Source organism: Chaetomium tenue (genome assembly GCF_020726465.1).
Source record: "Chaetomium tenue strain MPI-SDFR-AT-0079 chromosome Unknown F5144scaffold_2, whole genome shotgun sequence".
In the NCBI taxonomy this organism is placed as follows: Eukaryota; Fungi; Ascomycota; class Sordariomycetes; order Sordariales; family Chaetomiaceae; genus Chaetomium; species Chaetomium tenue.
Window position 1 is genome coordinate 1,029,216 of NW_027117330.1, and position 17,402 is coordinate 1,046,617.

Genomic DNA, 17,402 nt, shown 5'->3' on the forward strand with positions numbered 1-17,402 from the left:
AGACGTCGTGTTCCGTCAACAGTCGTCGCAAGAACTCGGAGGGTTCAAAACAACCTAACAAAAACTACAACACAAGGTCCGTAACGTTGTAAAAAGCAGTTAGGTTCGCAGATCAAGATGCAGCGCAAGTTGGGCAGCCCGCCGCCTCGCGCGGGACTAGCAGGCGCCCGCGTAAAATAGGGTGGTTGCCCCGCCACCTGATTGTTGCAAAAAAGTCAATAAAAGAGAAGGCTGGCAGCGCCAGCGAGCTGGATGCCAACCCCTGCAAGACAGGGGTGACCAAGCCATTTTGGTGGGGTCCCCGCCCAGCCCCCTTCTCCAACTCGGGTTCTGATACGTCAAACCCTGAACTCCAAGATCTGGCGAACTGCCAGAGGCTGTTGGCTGCGTCATGGCCACGAAACCGCTGATACATGGGACGGGATGTTGAAAAGAGACGGTACCTCATGAAGCAATTGACCCCTAGTGGAATTGATGTCTCATCTTGTTGCGTAAAGCACCAACTACCAATTCAAAATTAATTATCGCTCCTTCATACAGAGCCAGCCAGAGGCGGCCATCCTGGGCCAACATCCCCTGGTGAACTTACTTGCATCCGTGGACCCGAAACGCAAACGCCGTGGTACCAAGACAAAAGGTAAAGTAAAAACGGATGTATTTCCCAGAGCAATTCGAAGCCCAACGCCGAGTCTGTCTAGAAGACGCAGCTGCTTAATCAAAATGCGCATAGGGAGACGCCGGCTGTGCGGAAAGTGAATCGATCGGGTATTTGGAGACTCAAGCTTCCAAAGAGTCACCGTCGGACTCCCTCTTGATGATCCTCACATGCTGCTCGTAGAATTGCAGCATCTAAACCGGTAAGCATTTGCAGAAGCAGCTCTATCATGCCGGAACATACCTTTTGTGGACACCGCTGGTAGATCACCTTTGTGGGGTGTTGCGTCTTTTGGCCGTTTTTCCATGTGAGATACACCATCAAATTACCTGATACCTCATCCTCGCAGGCGTCAAGATGATCGATGTGCTCTTCCCAGCTCCCTGCTGGTGGTTTCCATGTGACCGCCTTCGCGCTAAGCGGCGGTTCGCCGTCCGCCGGGTGGTCACCGGCTCGCCTTGACCGCTTCCCGCTCGCTTGCGGTGTAGAGGAAGATGGTCTACCTCGCTTTTTTGTCTTTAATGCGCTGGCGCTGTCCTCGTACAGCTTGTCCCGGCCGCCAATGCTCTTGAGATATTCGTTTAGCGCGTCTGAGGCGTTATCGCTAGAGGCAACGGTCAGCCCAAGTGCATCCCGCCAACATGCAAGGCAATCTCCTACATTAGGTTCTCCTCCGGCTCCCACGTCCGGTCAGACTTCTTCTCGTAGCCCTCCCATTTGACCTCGAACAGCAACTTCCCCTATGGCTCGCGTTAGACTGTAACCCAACCTGGAAACCATGGCATCTACCTCTTACCTTATCGATCATATGTGACATGATCTTCTCTACCACGTAGCTAGGCTCGATGTCAGCAACCTTCACCTCGGTTCCCACTCGTTCTCATGGTTCGTACACTTCTTCGTCGAGATCTTCGTCATCGTCGTCGCCCTCTTCCTCGTCATCGCCTTCCGGAGCCCCATTCTTCTCGTCCATTGATTCGGCATCGTCGTCTTCCGGGATTTCGTCCTCGTATTTCGCGGGATTCCTCGCCCGTGAGAACTTCTTGGCTGGTGATTGATCGGCCCCGACGTCCGAGCCCTCGTCGTCGCTAAATGCTGTAGGAGGTATCGTTAGAAACACAACTACCCCATTTGATGCTGTGGGGGAGAGAACGTCGAATATCGACCGCTTGGTGACAAGGCCAGCCGAGGCGCAGCTTGTAGATTTGGAACTAAATTTCATGGTAACGTGATCAAGGGCTTACCTGGTGGCATCGCAACAAATGACTGCGTAGCGAGAGTGGAAATATCAGAATGGGTATGACTCGATAGTTTGGTGGGTTGAGTTGTGTTGGTGGTTTCTTCTCCCGAGTTGGAATCGCGTTTCGGCGGAAACGTGAAAGTGGTGATGGCTTCGCGTGCACGCGCGAACGCGGCAGAGAAAGAAATTGGAGCCATAACGGGAATGGCGAATAACTGTATCACGTGACTCTACTGCACTTTGCCGACAGCTTCAACAGCAAGAACAGGAAATGGGTTAGGGTTATGAATTACAGCAAAACCCTATTTCCAGTTTGCTGCTTGTTTTTATTAGAATCGCATGCGCTAGAAAGCAGCTACCACGTAACTACCTACCCAGTGGCACTTGTTTCTTATTCTTATGGAGACGGTTTTGTAAACACCGCAGCAAAGCGTTGAGACTCACCGGGCCGCTGACTATGCTCACCCGTGGCTCTCACTTTTTCCCTCTATTTGTTGCCGTCTTTCATCCCTTTATTTTCTCAGGTACTGCCCAGGCCAAAATATTACCCATCTTCCGCTTTCACTACCTAGTTTATTTCTCACCAGCACCCCATTTGTGGCAATGGGTTCCACGTGGCCAAATTTTCTCAATATGGACACATCGGCTTGGGCCTTAGCCTAGCTGCGATGATAATCTGGCGCCAACACTAGTAACAAAGGGCATCGAACGTGTTGAGAATGGGAGTTAGTTAGTTGATCCGACGCGGAAATCTCCTCTTAGCGTTCCGTGCTCAGTTGGGGATCAAGCAGGATATGATCTTGCTAAGGTCGAATTGGTCAGTTGCAAAGTCAAAGTACCGGCAGGAAGAAGAACCTCACTTGAGTTGTGCAATGTAGGCCCCAAGCTGGCGAGACAGGTTCATCGTCGCTCGACTTACAGACAAGGGTCCGTCGGGTGATGGTTCTTTTGAGAGACTCGATATTAGGCTACCCAGGTAGCCTATTTAACCCCGTTTCTTAAGCGCACCACCTTTCCTATGGAGGCCGCGGGGAAAATGGAAGTTCTTAAGAAGGCAAAGAAAGAACCTGGCAGTTGGCGCCTTCCCAACCTTCAAGTTGTCAGCGGGGCAATGCCTCACGGACCTAGGTAGGTACCTTCCATATTCATCCCGCAGGTGCAGGTGGTCTCTAAGCGAGGTCGGTTGCTAGAAATGGAGAAAGGTCAGGCCGCAACTGCCTTGTTTGTGCCTCAGATCTCTACCTGCCGCCGGCACAGTAAGTGAGGTGCTCTTGAGTGGCCGCTCGAGAAAACACAGCCCTCCTCCTAATTTGTCTTGTTCGTCACCTTGAGCACGCTTGCTCGACGAACCCCGGGACTCCAGTGGCACTATTCCAACACACAAAAGAGGACATTTCCTGGAGGGAGCATATAATGGCATGTTCCCTCGTATCTCTTTTTATTCCCTCTCGCTTTCCCCCTCCCCCTCGCTTCGATTTTCCCCTCAAAGCTCCAAACTAAGACGGGTAACAAGACCCCCCGCCGGCGGGACAAGGGTAATAAGGTGGAAACACTTCCCCAGTCTTCAGGAAGCAAACAACCAATAACTCTGGAAACATCCGTTTTATGTTTCAAACATCTGAACCACTTCCCGTCTTGACCGCCGACATGAAACCCGCCACACTCTTCTTCGAGGCCCATGTGCAAACAACGGCAAGCGGTTTCTCCATAACGAAGACAAGGATGCTGATGGACACGCTGGCCGCTTCGAGTTAATCATGCCGCTGCCGCCGTTGCCGCCTCCGGCTCTATCCGCGCAACACCCCCGACCGTCAACACCCCCGGCACCACCACACGGAACGCCTCCGGCTTGCCCTCTGTGAGGTCCGTGGTCGATTCTCAGGGTCCTTTCCTTCTGTGGAATCACACGAGTGATGCGAATGACATCCAATCCGGCGACAATCCACTCCGGCGGGACTGTCCCCCAGGCGTTCGGCGAAGCTAACGGCGGAGCTAATGAGCTTCTTGGGACCGCCAAGGAACCGGTCATTGGCCCGGCAAGTACACCGGGTTGCCCGGTCCTAGGATCCCCGGGTACCTCTCCAGGGGGGCTCATTTACTCAGTCAAGGGGTCGAAACTCTTCCAAGTGGAAAGGGGTCACCGTTCGTGGAGGAAAAAAGAAATGTTCCAGTCTTGCATCGGCTTTTTTCCCACGGCTCTGAGAGTTGGACCGCGCTGGAATAAGCAATTGGCACATGCAGGAACACCTCAGAGCTCAACCTTAGCTGCGGGATGCCTGTGGGGATCCGTCCTCTTCTGGCAAAATTAACCAGATCAAACCAACCCTAAGAGGCACAAACCGCAGACCGGCCCCAAGATGGAGTGATAAACTATGCTAAATATAGCGGAATAGTCCGCTAGTTTGTGACGAGTGGCTATTCACACTTCACAGCTGTCCCCTTCCCAGCTGATGGCACATCCTCTCGACCTGTCACTTCTCGCGCTCCCAACCCGCTAACGAAAGAAGCCGCAACAAGCCTGCGGTCCAGGCCGTGATCAGCGCCAAGCCATTGCCTGAGCCAACAGCGAAGCAGCCGACAGCCGGGCCTCTCCTTGCCGGGGGACCACATCTGAGTGCACCCAATCTCAACGGCGATGTGACAGGGGGCATCATCTCAGAGACGTTGGAATCCACCTGCACCGTACCGAGGATACTCTGGCGATCTGAAATTAGATGAATAAGCGGGATGGAACGGCAGGACACGGCCGCTTTGCACTGTACCAAATGCAAGAGCTTGCGACAAGTGCGACGCTGTAGAGTGTTCTCTCTCTGACCGACGGGAACCGCCCGAGGCCCGAGATTCCAAGTAGTATCGGGTCCTCAACGGTCAGCAACCCCCCTTCGCCAAACCGCAACTGACAGCTGCATTCTGCAAGCCAACGACGACTGCCGCCTCGCGATACACGCAACCCGGTTCAGCACTCACCGGGACCCCGGTTGGGCTAATAGGTGCCCTGTCCAAAAATGCTACCCAGATGGGAAAAGGGGCTCCAAATATAATCAAGCTTTCTGGCTTTTGAGGTCATGATGGGTGCCGCGAGAAGCAAAAATGGTCCACTCATTGACACTTCGCCAACACGTATTAAACCACCCACTCCCACAGCACTCCGCCCTGCAGCTTTCTGCCAGTCTCCTCTTGGGAGATTCCCCCCGACAGCAGTGATTTTTAACCAATAACGCTGCCGTGTTCCGCTCAACTCCGGGGATATCCTCTCCGCACCATTCTCGGCCCGCATTCGGCACGCTGCTGCCCGGGCATTTAGACCGTAACGGGCACAACAGAACATGGACGACACATCGAGCGGCCCTCCAGAGGCCAACGCGACCAAGGCCGTGAAGGACAAGAGCTGTCCGTATTGCCACCAGGCTTTTACCTCTTCGTCCTTGGGCCGCCACCTCGACCTATACATCCGGGAGAAAAACCCAAAGGCTCCGGATGGGGTGCACGATGTAGATGCCATACGGAAACTCAGGCAAAACATCACCCGTCGGCAGCCCAAGGGTGCTGTGTCTCGACGGGCCACGTCAGCCTCAGTGGGGACTCCGACTACAATGTCCAGAAGAGCTTCCGGGGATGCCGACTCATCCGCCGCAAGGTCTCCGCTGTCCCAGAAGGACAGCTCAAAGGCCGAGGCCGCCTCAGGAAACAAATACCCGTTCAAGCCCCGCTGGGAAGCTACAGGAGTCATCAATGACCTTGCCGTTCGGGGGGTCGGAACAACCGGAGACGCCGGGGGGGACGGGACCGGCAGGGGAGCGAAGTCAGGCCTATCCCAGCGCTCGGTTTGCAGACAGACACTTAAGCAGCATCTCGATATGAGACAGCAGATCCAGGACGCCGAAGACAAATCGAGGGCTGCAGAGTTAGCATTGAGAGAGCTACTCAGCTCGCTACGAGCCGCCAAGTCCGTTCCCTTTCCTTGGTCGCCGCACCTTGTTTTTGGTGATTCCCGCGCATGCTAACCGCAGCCGGCAGATATCAAATCGATATTGATTCGACGCCCTTCGACTTTGATCCTTTTTCGCTGGACTTTCCAGCTCTGACGCTGCAGTGCCTTGAGCCGCCACCGACCCTCTTCGCTTCAACACAGCACCCAACGCCCACCTCATGGTCGATCTTACCGCCGGGGCAGAGCCAACTCGAAGCGCTCCACGCTCACTTTCAAGAGGGGTTCAGGCGGTGGAAGATTAGCTGCGCAGCAGCCACGACCGCCCTCAGCGAGGAGCTAACATGCCCGCCTTCCTCGGAGACCGCGAGAACAGACTCCAAGGCCGAGGTTCTCAAGGCGGAGAAGGCGGCTGTGCAGATGGAAAAGCATGTCTACGACCACCTGGGAGCCACCTACTCAATCTGGAATGGCCTCGCACAGGAGCAGCGTGAGCAGCTCTGGAGATTGGAGCTGGCGCGGGGCGTCGGCAGAAAGCGAAAAGAGGTGGACAAGCTGAAGGAAGGGCAACACCTACTCCGACAAGAGAACGCAAACCTCAAAACTCAGATTGAGCAGCTGGGCCGCCTGCAGCAGCCGCGCGAATTCAACATCGCCCCTCCATCGACCGTCTACGTCGACGAGAAGCTGATGAAGAACATGCTGGAAGGAGTGGCGGCGGACGGGAGGAGCTTCGTCGGCCTCAACCTTACCGATCGGCACTCGGACCTGAGCACCGTCGTGTCGTCGGTCATCGACCGGTGGAAGAAGGTGGTTGTGTCAACCCGCTCGGCGAGTGGCGGCCTTCAAGCCCAACGGTCCCTCAATGTAGGGAGCGCTGCTCCGAGCCCGAGAGGTTCGATCGGGGATGTGTCACCGACAAATCAGCAGGAAGGGTTACGACTGCCCCAGCAGGCTTTTGGAGGCCGCCGAAATCACCCCCAACCACGGCAACTATCCATAGCCACCAGCTATGGGACGAGCTACCCCGCCTCCATAGCCTCCCCCACCTCAGCTCTGACTCCACGAATCCCAACAACACCTGCCATCCCCAGCGCGGCACCTTCAATAAGTATTCATGCCGACGATGAGGATGAGGAGATGAGCGATCAAGAGGCCGAGTCGGACGCCGAAGCAGATGCCGAGGGGGAACCGGAAACAAATGGGCTTCCAATTGTAGATGGCTTTGTCCAAGGTGATATCGATGCCGACGCGGATGCCGATGCTGACGCGGATGCGGACGCCGACATGGAAGACGACCCTGGCGGCTACATTGATGCCCAGCTCCAACCACTCCAGCAACAACAGCAGCAGCAGCAGCAGCAACACCCAGTTGTTCCCGTACCGTTACCATCACAGCAGATGGGTCAATTGGAAATTTCACGGACACGCCAACAGATGGGAGGTGGAAGGAGAAGTAATACCGACGACGGCACGGCAGGCTTTGGAGAACTTGCTCAAGGACAGGTGCACGCGCGGGGCCGGATGCCGAGCTGGGCTTGAGATCCGAAGAAAAGCTAAGTGAGAGTATTGGTACTCGCACGGATGCAGACGAGGGAGGTGGCCCCGTCTTGTGGTGGGCTCATGGCCAGAAGCACCAATTTTGGGAGGATGTGTTAGATAACAATGACTTGTAATAATTACTAGACTATAGACGAGACCCGGAAACGGTCACATACATGCATGAGATGCATAATTACAGAGTCACCCTCTTTCTACCAAGACTCACCAGAACTTCGGTGCTCCAGATGTCACTCAGGGGCAACAACAAAATGTCAAGGGTTAGGGTTGGGGTCGTCGACGCGAGATGAACTCGCGCCTGAGTCACCCCGCCTCGAGCACAGCCAAAGTTTGTGACTCAAATTGTCGTCGAAAAAATACCCCGCTGTGGGGTTATTTAGCAATTGGGTCCGAAGCACTTTCTGCAACAAAAACCTAACCTCTTACACAACGATACAGACAAGCAGACGGCTGCATTGGCTCTCGTGCTCTGATTCCCCGAGTTCCCCAGCCAGAACCACTCCCAATAGCCACCATGGCTGACTCGACCGCCCCTGCGCCTCCGACGGAGGAGGTCGCCAACCTACACCTCGACGAAGTCACGGGCGAGCGTGTGTCCAAGACGGAACTGAAGAAGCGCCAGAAGCAGCGCCAGAAGGAGGCTGACAAGGCGGCCAAGGCCGCTGCCGCACCGCCCAAGGCATCGGGCAAGCCTAAGAACGCAGCGGGCGAGGAGGAGAAGGATCTCAACCCCAACCAGTACTACGAGATCCGGACCCGGCACGTCAATGAGCGTATGTCACCCTCACAACGACTTCCCCAACACCACCGACAGAATGGCGCACCTTGCTGACTGACCCCCCGCAAACAGTGCTCAAGAACCCCGAGACGAACCCGTACCCGCACAAGTTCCACGTCACGTACGACGACTCCAAGTTCGTCGAAGAGTTCGGCCACCTCAAGTCGGGCGAGACCGCCGAAGACAAGGAGATCCGGATCGCGGGGCGCATCTACAACAAGCGCGCGAGCGGCTCCAAGCTGATCTTTTACGGTACGTTTCACCCCCCCAACACCACCGCAAACAAAACCCAAGGCCAATACCCCCCAAACTGACACCTCCCTCCAAAAAAACACAGACCTCCGCACATCCGCCGACACCGTCAGCATCGGCACGCAGCTGCAAGTGGTCTGCCAGGCGCAGCTGGTCAAGGAGGAGGCCGGGGTGGCGTCGTTCGAGAAGCAGCACGAGAACATCCGGCGCGGCGACGTCATCGGCATCGTCGGCTACGCGGGGCGCACCAACCCCAAGAACCGCCTCGCCGAGGGCAAGGAGGGCGAGCTGTCCATCTTTGCTACCGAGATCGTGCTGCTGAGCCCTTGTTTGCATATGCTGCCGAGTGTAAGGTTTCCGTTTTCGGATGGGGAGCAGAGGTATGTTTTTCCGTTTTTTGATGGTTGGTATCGTGAGATATGGGTGCTGACGGTGGTGGTAGGGCCCGTATGAGGTATCTGGATATGTTGTGGAATGACAAGAGCCGGGAGGTGCTGTGGCAGCGCAGCCGGGCGGTTCGTTATATCCGCGAGTGTAAGTCTGTCGTTTCCGCTATGACGAGGGTGGATCGCTGATAATATACCCAGATCTGCATGAACGTCGCTTCATCGAAGTCGAGACACCCATGATGCACGCTATTGCTGGTGGTGCGACTGCTGTAAGTCAACCTTTTGGGTCTACCAGAAAGCTAGAAGGGGGGTGAGAGGGATATTGACTGTTGGCAGCTTCCGTTCACTACTCACCACAATGACCTCGACATTGACATGTACATGCGTGTCGCCCCCGAGCTGTTCCTCAAGAAGATGATTGTCGGTCAGTTCGGCAAGGTGTTCGAAATCGGAAAGAACTTCCGCAACGAGGGCATCGACCTCACACATAACCCCGAGTTCACAACCTGCGAGTTCTACTGGGCGTATGCCGATATGTACGACCTGATGGAGTTGACCGAGGATCTCGTTTCCGGCCTTGTCAAGCAGCTCACTGGCTCTTACAAGACCACCTTCACCACCCAGCACGGCGAGACATACGAGGTGAACTGGGAGGCGCCGTGGCGTAGGGTCTCGATGATTCCGGAGCTTGAGAAGGCCACGGGCGAGACGTTCCCCCCGTCCGAAAAGCTTCACACAGAAGAGACCAACCAGTTCTTGCAGAAGGTCTGCAAGAAGATGGGCGTCGAGTGCTCGCCGCCACTCACCAATGCCCGCATGATCGACAAGCTCACTGGCGAGTTCATCGAGAACACCTGCGTCAACCCCAGCTTCATTAGTGAGTTCTGCTACATAGCAGGGAAAGGAGATGAAACAGTGTGCTGACACGAGGCACAGTTGAGCACCCGCAGGTGATGAGTCCCTTGGCCAAGTATCACCGGTCCAAGAAGGGTATGTGTTGACGCGGCCCCCTTTTTTGAGACGGGGCTATGGCTAACCAAGCATGTCGGACAGGTCTTTGCGAGAGATTTGAGTAGGTTACCTTGTCGCTACACAACCGCCGGGGTGCTGACCGTTTGATAGGGCCTTCGTCTGCAAGAAGGAAATTGCGAACGCGTACACCGAGTTGAACAACCCGTTCGACCAGAGACTGCGGTTCGAGGAACAGGCCCGCCAGAAGGACCAGGGCGATGACGAGGCGTATGTTTCTATTAGTGTTTGTGATACGCGAGCAAAGCTAATGTTGTGTGACAGTCAACTCGTGGACGAGAGCTTCCTAAACGCGCTCGAGTATGGCTGTAAGTTATCACAACCCAAACGGTTTGGTTTGGTCGCGTTGCTGACTTCTGCTACTAGTGCCGCCGACCGGCGGTTGGGGTCTGGGTATCGACCGTCTTACTATGGTAAGGACTAGAGAGCGAGCAAGTTGCTGGATCTCGGACTAACGCCGCATGCAGTTCATCACGAACAATTACTCGATCCGGGAGGTCCTTGCCTTCCCGTTCCTGCGCGAGGAGAAGCATACCAAGGAGAAGTTCGCGGCGGAGCTGGTCAATGTCCAGCCGCTTCCTGAAGAGGGCATTCGTGAGTACCAAAGCCCCGTCGTTCCCAGGAATTAGCTTGCTAACTTGTTGTTTTCAGCCCACAAATAGATGAGGATACCCGTGACGATGGATGATTGGGATGATGAATGAAAAAAAAAGTGGTCATCTGTCACTCAATAAATGTGTGAAAAATTTGTTTACACAGGTGTCGAGCATTGTGTGCGTGTATGTGAGGCTCCATATTGGCACCTCGGAAATGCAATAACTAGCTGCAGGGTACGGAAGACGGTTGGGTTGCTTCTCATGCGTAGTCTGTTTGGCGTGCTTCTTCTTGTCGTGCTTCTTCTTGTCGTGCGTGGCTCATGCAGTTTTGGTGACGCGGCTCCCCGAGGGGTGTCTTGGTGTGGGGCAATACTTCACTTCCCCCGACTTGGCATCCCGTGGCAGGAGGGGCATGATGGAGCTCGGTTGGAGAGCGAAAGCGACATCCCCCTGAATTACGGGCCGAGTTTCCCACTGAGAGTCTCTGAGCTGTGAGAGAGCCCAAGCTAGCAACATCAACAAAACGCAGACACAGATTCGGATGACTCGGTATGGGCTACAATGAAAGCGAAGTAGCATGCCATTCACATAATTCACATATAGGGTTACGTACCCAAACATGTACAATGTAGGCACCGTGCAGCGTCCCGCATCCTTCAAAATGGAGGATCCAGCCAAGACCCCCAAGGCGGAACCACAGCTCGCAAGAGAACCTGAAAAGTCCCAAAAGGACAATGCATGGGGCCAAGCGCCGAGCTTGCTGGCGGCATGCTGAGCCTCGCTCCCTTTCAGATTGCAGATGGCCCAAATAATTCTCGATCCAGCTTCTGTATTTTCTCAACCCAGATCGAATCAACTCTATTATTTTAATTCCCCCGTCATTGACGGCATCATCGAGTCTCCCCAAGATGCCCGTCTAATAATTAGGGCCCGTTAAGAAATCAGATGAAAGAAGCCAAGATCCCCGACACTCGTTTTTAATTTATTTTAGTTATCCCCAAGCACATTGAGTGGCCCCGGAACGAACCGAGACCATCCAGAAGTCAACCAACCTGAACCAGCGCGCAACCTGCAGCGCGCAAAAACGCCAACGCCGATCTGATCGCGAATCGGGAAAGGCGGTTTTACTTTCCCATCTGAGACACCACTCAGCCAAACCCGATCCGGAGCCGATTTGACGGCAGGCCGGCCGGTGTTCGGCGCCGATTCAAGGCCATGGCCCTCCTCCGCCAGACTTGGACGCTGGTGCTCAAGAACTGGCTCATCGTCCTCGGCCGCCACAGCTTCGCCACCGTCATCCGCGCCTTTGTCCTGCCGATTATTCTGACGGCTTTCCTGAGCTTTGCGCGGAACCTGTTTGTGCCGTCGGCGACGTACGGCATCAGTGATGTGCGTCCGGTGCGCTCGCTGGCGGATGGGTTGAGCGTGGCGTCCGGGAGTGGTAGGGATAATGTGGTGTTTGTGAACAGCGGGTTTACGGGGGGTGATGTCGAGCGGGTGGTGGACGAGTTGGCTAGGGTGGTGAGGATGGATGCTGGGCTGGTTGCGACCATCGCGGAGAGCGAGGATGAGGTGCCGCTTATTTGTCGGGCTTCGCTCCGTGGTGTTACGCCGTGCGCTGCTGCTGTCATTTTTCATGGTTCACCAACCGAGGGCGACGGCGGGTTGTGGAATTACACCATCCGCGCCGATGCCTCACTCGGCGCCGGCCGCATCGACGCTGAGAAAGATACCAACGACGCGCAGGTCTATTTGCTGCCCTTGCAGCATGCCATCGACTCGGCCATCTCCCGCCAAAACGGCGGTGGCGACGACGGCGCACAGCCGCTTCCCAGTGCCATGGACGAGTACCCCTTCACCTCGCTCACCAACGAGGAGCTCGCGGATCGCGTCCGTGTCGTGTATCAGGGCATGATCATGAACTTCCTCGGCGTCGTCTTTATCGTGACCATCATTGGTGTCGCTTACCACATGGCTGGGTTCATTGCGACGGAGCGGGAGTCGGGCATGTCGACGCTGATCGAGGCCATGATGGCGACCAAGAGCCGCTGGAAGCCCCAGTTTGCCCGCATCATTGCATACCACTTCTCGTTCTCAGCCCTGTATCTGCCTGGCTGGGTCGTGTCGGCCCTGATCCTGTGGTCTGGCGTCTTCGTCCACACGAGTGCTGCCATAATTTTCTTCTACTTCATCCTCTCCGGTCTAGCACTGGGCTCCATGGCAATCCTCGGCGCCTCCTTCTTCAAGAAGGCCCAGCTGAGCGGTGTGTTGATCACCATTGCCTTGATTCTTCTGGCTATTATTGCGCAGACAATCAGTTGGCCCAAGACCTCCGCCGTCGTCACGCTTAGTCTTCTCTTCACGCCCTGCAACTTCACCTTTTTCATCTCCCTCCTCGCCCGTTGGGAGCAGCAGGAATGGCCAACCGACCTTGCCCAGTCACCACCCAACAGCCCTTGGGAGCTGCCGGGCATCGTCTTCTTCATCTTTCTCGCGGTCCAGATCATCGTGTACCCGATCCTCGGCGCCTTGGTCGAACGCTGGCTGCACGGCACCACTTCCAGCGGGCGCAACATCGTCGTGGGCGAGAACCGCGGCGATCTCGGGCCGGATTGCGCCGTGCAGCTCCAGGAGTTCACCAAGGTCTACCGTCCCGGCATCCTGCGCCGCATGTTCTCCTTCATCGCAAAACCCAAGGAACCCGTGGTCGCCGTCAACAAGCTCACGCTGAGCGCCACCCGCGGCCAGATCCTCGCCCTGCTCGGCGCCAACGGCAGCGGAAAGAGCACCACGCTCGACACCATCGCCGGCATTAACAAGGCCACCAGCGGCGGCATCACCATCGACGGCACCGGCGGCCTGGGCATCGCCCCGCAAAAGAACGTTCTCTGGGATGAGCTGACCGTCTTCGAACACATCCGCATCTTCAACAAGCTGAAGTCGCCCAACAAGTATGCCTCCAAGGAGGAGATCCGCGAGCTGGTGCTGGCTGTTGACCTAGAGAAGAAGATCAAGGCCCAGTCGCGCACTCTCTCGGGAGGCCAGAAGCGCAAGCTGCAGCTCGGGATGATGCTTACGGGTGGCAGCGCGGTGTGCTGCGTTGACGAAGTCTCCAGCGGCCTGGACCCCCTGAGCCGGAGGAAGATCTGGGATATCCTGCTGGCCGAGCGCGGACGGCGCACCATGATTTTGACGACGCACTTTCTGGACGAGGCTGACCTGTTGGCCGACTACATCGCTGTCATGTCCAAGGGCAATCTCCGCGCCAAGGGAACTTCCGTCGAGCTGAAGGACCGGCTCGGCGGCGGGTACAAGATCCATATCAACAACGTCAAACTGATCCCCCGTCTGCCGAATATTGCTGGCGTGAAGAAGAAGGCTACTCATGAGGAGGCTGCGTACATTGCGTCGACGTCGGCGATGGCCGCGACTGTTATCAGAGAGCTCGAGGCGGCTGGCATTACGGACTACCGGTTCTCGGGGCCCACGATCGAGGATGTCTTTTTGCAGCTTGCCGATGAGGCTCACGGTGACGGCTCGGGCCTCGACTCGCGCGGGATCCTCAGCTCGGTTGACGAGAAGTATGAGAAGGCCGGGGACGGCAACGAGCCGGAGAAGGGCCTCGAACTCATGTCCGGGCAGCCCGTTGGCTTCTTCAGGCAGATCTGGGTGCTGTTCCTCAAGCGGTGTGTCATCTTCAAGGGCAACTGGTTTCCGTCCGTCATTGCATTCATCATCCCCGTCATCGCGGCCGGTTTGGTGATGCTATTCGTCCGGCACCAGCCGGCCCTCGGGTGCTCGCCGACGGATCAGTCGACGAGGGAAACGGCCATCAATATCTTTGACAGCGACTTTGAGCTATTCCTAGTCGGCGGTCCAGCGGACAAGTTCTCGGAGGATACTCTTCTGCGTTTGTTTGCGCCCGTCTACCTCGCCATGCAGGGCGGCAGTGGAAACGCCTTGTCAGCGAGGGCCGCCTCGGGGCCCGCCGCCCTCTTTCAAAACATAACCCTTGTCAACTCGATCGGCGAGTTCAACGACGCCGTCGTCCAGTACCGCAAGAATATCACACCTGCCGGCATCTGGCTCGGTGACGACCATTCTCGTCCGACACTCGCCTACAGAGGCAACGGGCCCGAGATGATCAACGCGTGGTTCGGCAAATGGGCTATGGACATGCTCCTGACCAACACTAGCATCGCATCGAGCTACGTCTTTTTCGACAGGCCGTTTGCCCCAGATGCCGGTAACTCGCTGCAGTTGGTGGTGTACATTGGCCTGGCTCTGTGCGCCTACCCGGCCTTCTTCTCGCTGTACCCCAACTTGGAACGCCGCCGTCAAGTCCGCGGCTTGCAGTATTCGAACGGAGTCAAGCCGCTGCCGCTATGGATCGCTTACACGGGCTTCGACTTCGCCATTGTGCTAGCCGGGGCGGTCATCAGCATCGCGTTACTTGCTGGTCTTGCCCCCAACCTGTGGTTCCACATTGGCTACGTCTTCTTAATCTTCATCCTACACGGCCTCGCGTCGATCCTGCTGGCGTACAACGTCTCACTGGTCGCTGCCAACCAGCTATCGTCCTACGCGTTCACGGCCGCCTGGCAGGTCGTCTGGCTTCTCATCTACCTGATCTGCTACATGGTCGTCATCATGTACGCCCCCGTCCACCGGATCGACAGCTTTGTGCTCGTCGTGCACTTTGTGGTATCCGCCTTTGCGCCCATCAACTCGGTCATCCGCGCGCTCTTCGTGGTGCTCAACCTATTCTCCACCGCGTGCGACGGCCACGAACTGTCCTCCAACCCGGGTAGCATGACCCAATACGGCGGCCCGATCCTGTACCTCTTCGTCCAGATCGCCATCCTCTTCCTGGTCCTCGTCTGGGCCGACGGCGGCAACGCAGGCTTCAGCCTCCGGCGCATGTTCAAGCGCTCCACGCCCCCCTCCCAAGCCACCGTTGAGGAACGTGCCGCCATCTCCGACGAAGAAATCGCCAACGAGCTCGTCCGCGTCAAATCCAACGCCACCGCCGACCCCAATAACACCACCGACGGCCTCCGCGTCGTCAACCTCACCAAAACCTTCGGCACCACCACCGCCGTCGACAACATCACCTTCGGCATCCCGCACGGCGAAGTCTTCGCGCTCCTCGGCCCCAACGGCGCCGGCAAATCCACCACCATCAGCGTCATCCGCGGCGACCTCAAGCCCTCCCCGGGAAGCGGCGACGTCTTCGTCGAATCCACCAGCATCACGCACCACCTCACCACGGCGCGCTCCCACCTCGGCGTCTGCCCACAATTCGACGCCGTCGACGTCATGACCGTCGAAGAACACCTGCGCTTCTACGCGCGCGTGCGCGGCATCCCCGACGTCGCGCACAACGTGTCCGCCGTCATCCGCGCCGTCGGGCTCGGCGCCTTCCGCACGCGCCAGGCGCACGCCCTGTCCGGCGGCAATAAGCGCAAGCTGTCGCTGGGCATCGCGCTGATGGGCAACCCGACCGTGTTGTTGTTGGATGAGCCGTCGTCGGGGCTGGATGCGGCGGCCAAGAGGGTGATGTGGCGCACGCTGGCGGCGACGGTGCCGGGGAGGAGTCTGTTGCTGACCACGCATAGTATGGAGGAGGCGGATGCGTTGGCGGGGAGGGCGGGGATTTTGGCGAAGCGCATGTTGGCGCTGGGAGGGGTCGAGCAGCTGAGGCAGCGGTTTGGGGACCGGTTGCATGTGCATCTGGTGTGTAGGGGGGCGCCGCGCACGTCCGAGGAGGATGTGGAAAGGGTGAGGAGGTGGGTGCTGGGGAACTTGGAGGGTGCCGATGTGGAGGCGAAGACGTATCATGGACAGATGCGCTTTACGGTGCCGGTTGCGGCGTTTGTGGCTGGTGATAGCAAGGTGCCGGTGGTGGCGCGGGATGAGATTGGTAGGGCTGGTGCTGGCGCTGGGTCGGGGAGTGCGACGCCGTCGTCGGGGTCGGCGATTGGTAAGCTGGTCGTGCTGTTGGAGGAGAATAGGGAGGCGCTGGGGATTGAGCACTACAGTGTCAGCCCGACGACGCTGGATCAGGTGTTTTTGACGGTGGTGGGGGCGCATAATGTTAAGGAGGAAGGGTACCAGGAGGAGACGAAGAAGAAGGCGTGGTGGCGGTTTGGGAAATAGATGGGGCTTGCATTGTGCATGCATAGACACAGGTTTGTGTTGGTGGTTTGATTGCATGGCATAGAGTGAACCAGGATCGGGTTTATTTGGTGGAGGGGGTGAGCACTGCCCTGACGGGTGTCTTTTCTTGTTGTCCTTCTTCTTATTTACTTTGTTCTTGTGGATATACATTGGCAATGGATTACAATTTGGGTGGGGGATGTCTGGTTTTGTCAGTCGAGGACAAAGTTTCGATAGAAGAGGAGAAAGAAGGCCGGCTGGGGGGTTGTGGTTGTAGTACCGTATATACATGTACAAGAGAAGAGACATACCTTACTTGTGTTGACGCGTTTAGCTTGTGGTTATCCACTTGGTCATCTATCACCCTATGACTTAACAATGTCTTGTTTACTCAAGATACATGAAGCCAACCTCTCTATAAACGAATAACAAACTACAAATGGGCGACGACGAGGTGAGGATTACCTGTCAGGTTCATATTCGTCCATCAAGGGGTTGAAAGTAACTAAGCACTGTTCCGTACTATATATACTAGTCCTTTCCTACCAGTTTCCAATGAGGACCTCCGCCCGATGGGAAGTGGCCCTAGCGACGGTGGCTTAATTGGCACTGGCGGTTGTCCTGCCACTCCGGTTTCGACTTGCGTAATACCCTAGAGGTTGCAGGTTCGAGCCGGGGTGAAAAGAAATCCCCAACGGGGTTTCGTAGCCGCCCACCTCCCCGAATGGGGGGGTGGACGGTGAGCTTTTGCCGGACTTCTCGTTGAAGTGTTGGTCGTTAGTCTTTATTACTTTTGCAACTCTACTGGAGTGCCCG

The 17,402-nt window shown here is 56.5% G+C and overlaps 4 protein-coding genes across 4 annotated transcripts; 3 read left to right on the forward strand and 1 right to left on the reverse strand.

Annotated features, from left to right (window-relative positions):
- Positions 1-777: 777 nt before the first annotated feature.
- Positions 778-1,909, reverse strand: F5144DRAFT_544639 (chromo domain-like protein; the record flags this gene model as incomplete). The annotated part of the gene is made up of 6 exons (XM_066787307.1): positions 778-849; positions 899-1,259; positions 1,316-1,395; positions 1,452-1,491; positions 1,549-1,750; positions 1,900-1,909. The coding sequence occupies 6 exons, from the start codon at positions 1,907-1,909 to the stop codon at positions 778-780; spliced, it is 765 nt and encodes a 254-aa protein (XP_066646008.1).
- Positions 1,910-4,885: 2,976 nt separating this feature from the next.
- Positions 4,886-7,455, forward strand: F5144DRAFT_93963 (uncharacterized protein). Its single transcript, XM_066793584.1, has 2 exons — positions 4,886-5,841; positions 5,913-7,455. Exons 1-2 carry the CDS (start codon positions 5,222-5,224, stop codon positions 7,363-7,365), a joined length of 2,073 nt encoding a protein of 690 aa, XP_066646009.1. The 5' UTR covers positions 4,886-5,221; the 3' UTR covers positions 7,366-7,455.
- F5144DRAFT_640329 (uncharacterized protein) lies at positions 7,456-10,493 on the forward strand (the record flags this gene model as incomplete). Its single annotated transcript, XM_066792741.1, has 13 exons — positions 7,456-8,156; positions 8,234-8,413; positions 8,499-8,793; positions 8,856-8,947; positions 9,001-9,071; positions 9,139-9,679; positions 9,739-9,792; positions 9,856-9,874; positions 9,925-10,041; positions 10,096-10,139; positions 10,198-10,244; positions 10,299-10,425; positions 10,483-10,493. Exons 1-13 carry the CDS (start codon positions 7,898-7,900, stop codon positions 10,491-10,493), a joined length of 1,857 nt encoding a protein of 618 aa, XP_066646010.1. The 5' UTR covers positions 7,456-7,897.
- Positions 10,494-11,642: 1,149 nt separating this feature from the next.
- F5144DRAFT_483305 (uncharacterized protein) lies at positions 11,643-16,586 on the forward strand (the record flags this gene model as incomplete). The annotated part of the gene is made up of 1 exon (XM_066785383.1): positions 11,643-16,586. One exon carries the CDS (start codon positions 11,643-11,645, stop codon positions 16,584-16,586), a length of 4,944 nt encoding a protein of 1,647 aa, XP_066646011.1.
- Between the last annotated feature and the right edge of the window lie 816 nt (positions 16,587-17,402).

What these genes read in the sequence shown, in the direction of transcription:
- F5144DRAFT_93963 (XM_066793584.1), top strand. Translation starts at nt 5,222, where the DNA reads ATGGACGACACATCGAGCGGCCCTCCAGAGGCCAACGCGACCAAGGCC. An exon ending in AGCTCGCTACGAGCCGCCAA is followed by an intron (nt 5,842 to 5,912) that starts GTCCGTTCCCTT and finishes CGCAGCCGGCAG; the next exon opens with ATATCAAATCGATATTGATT.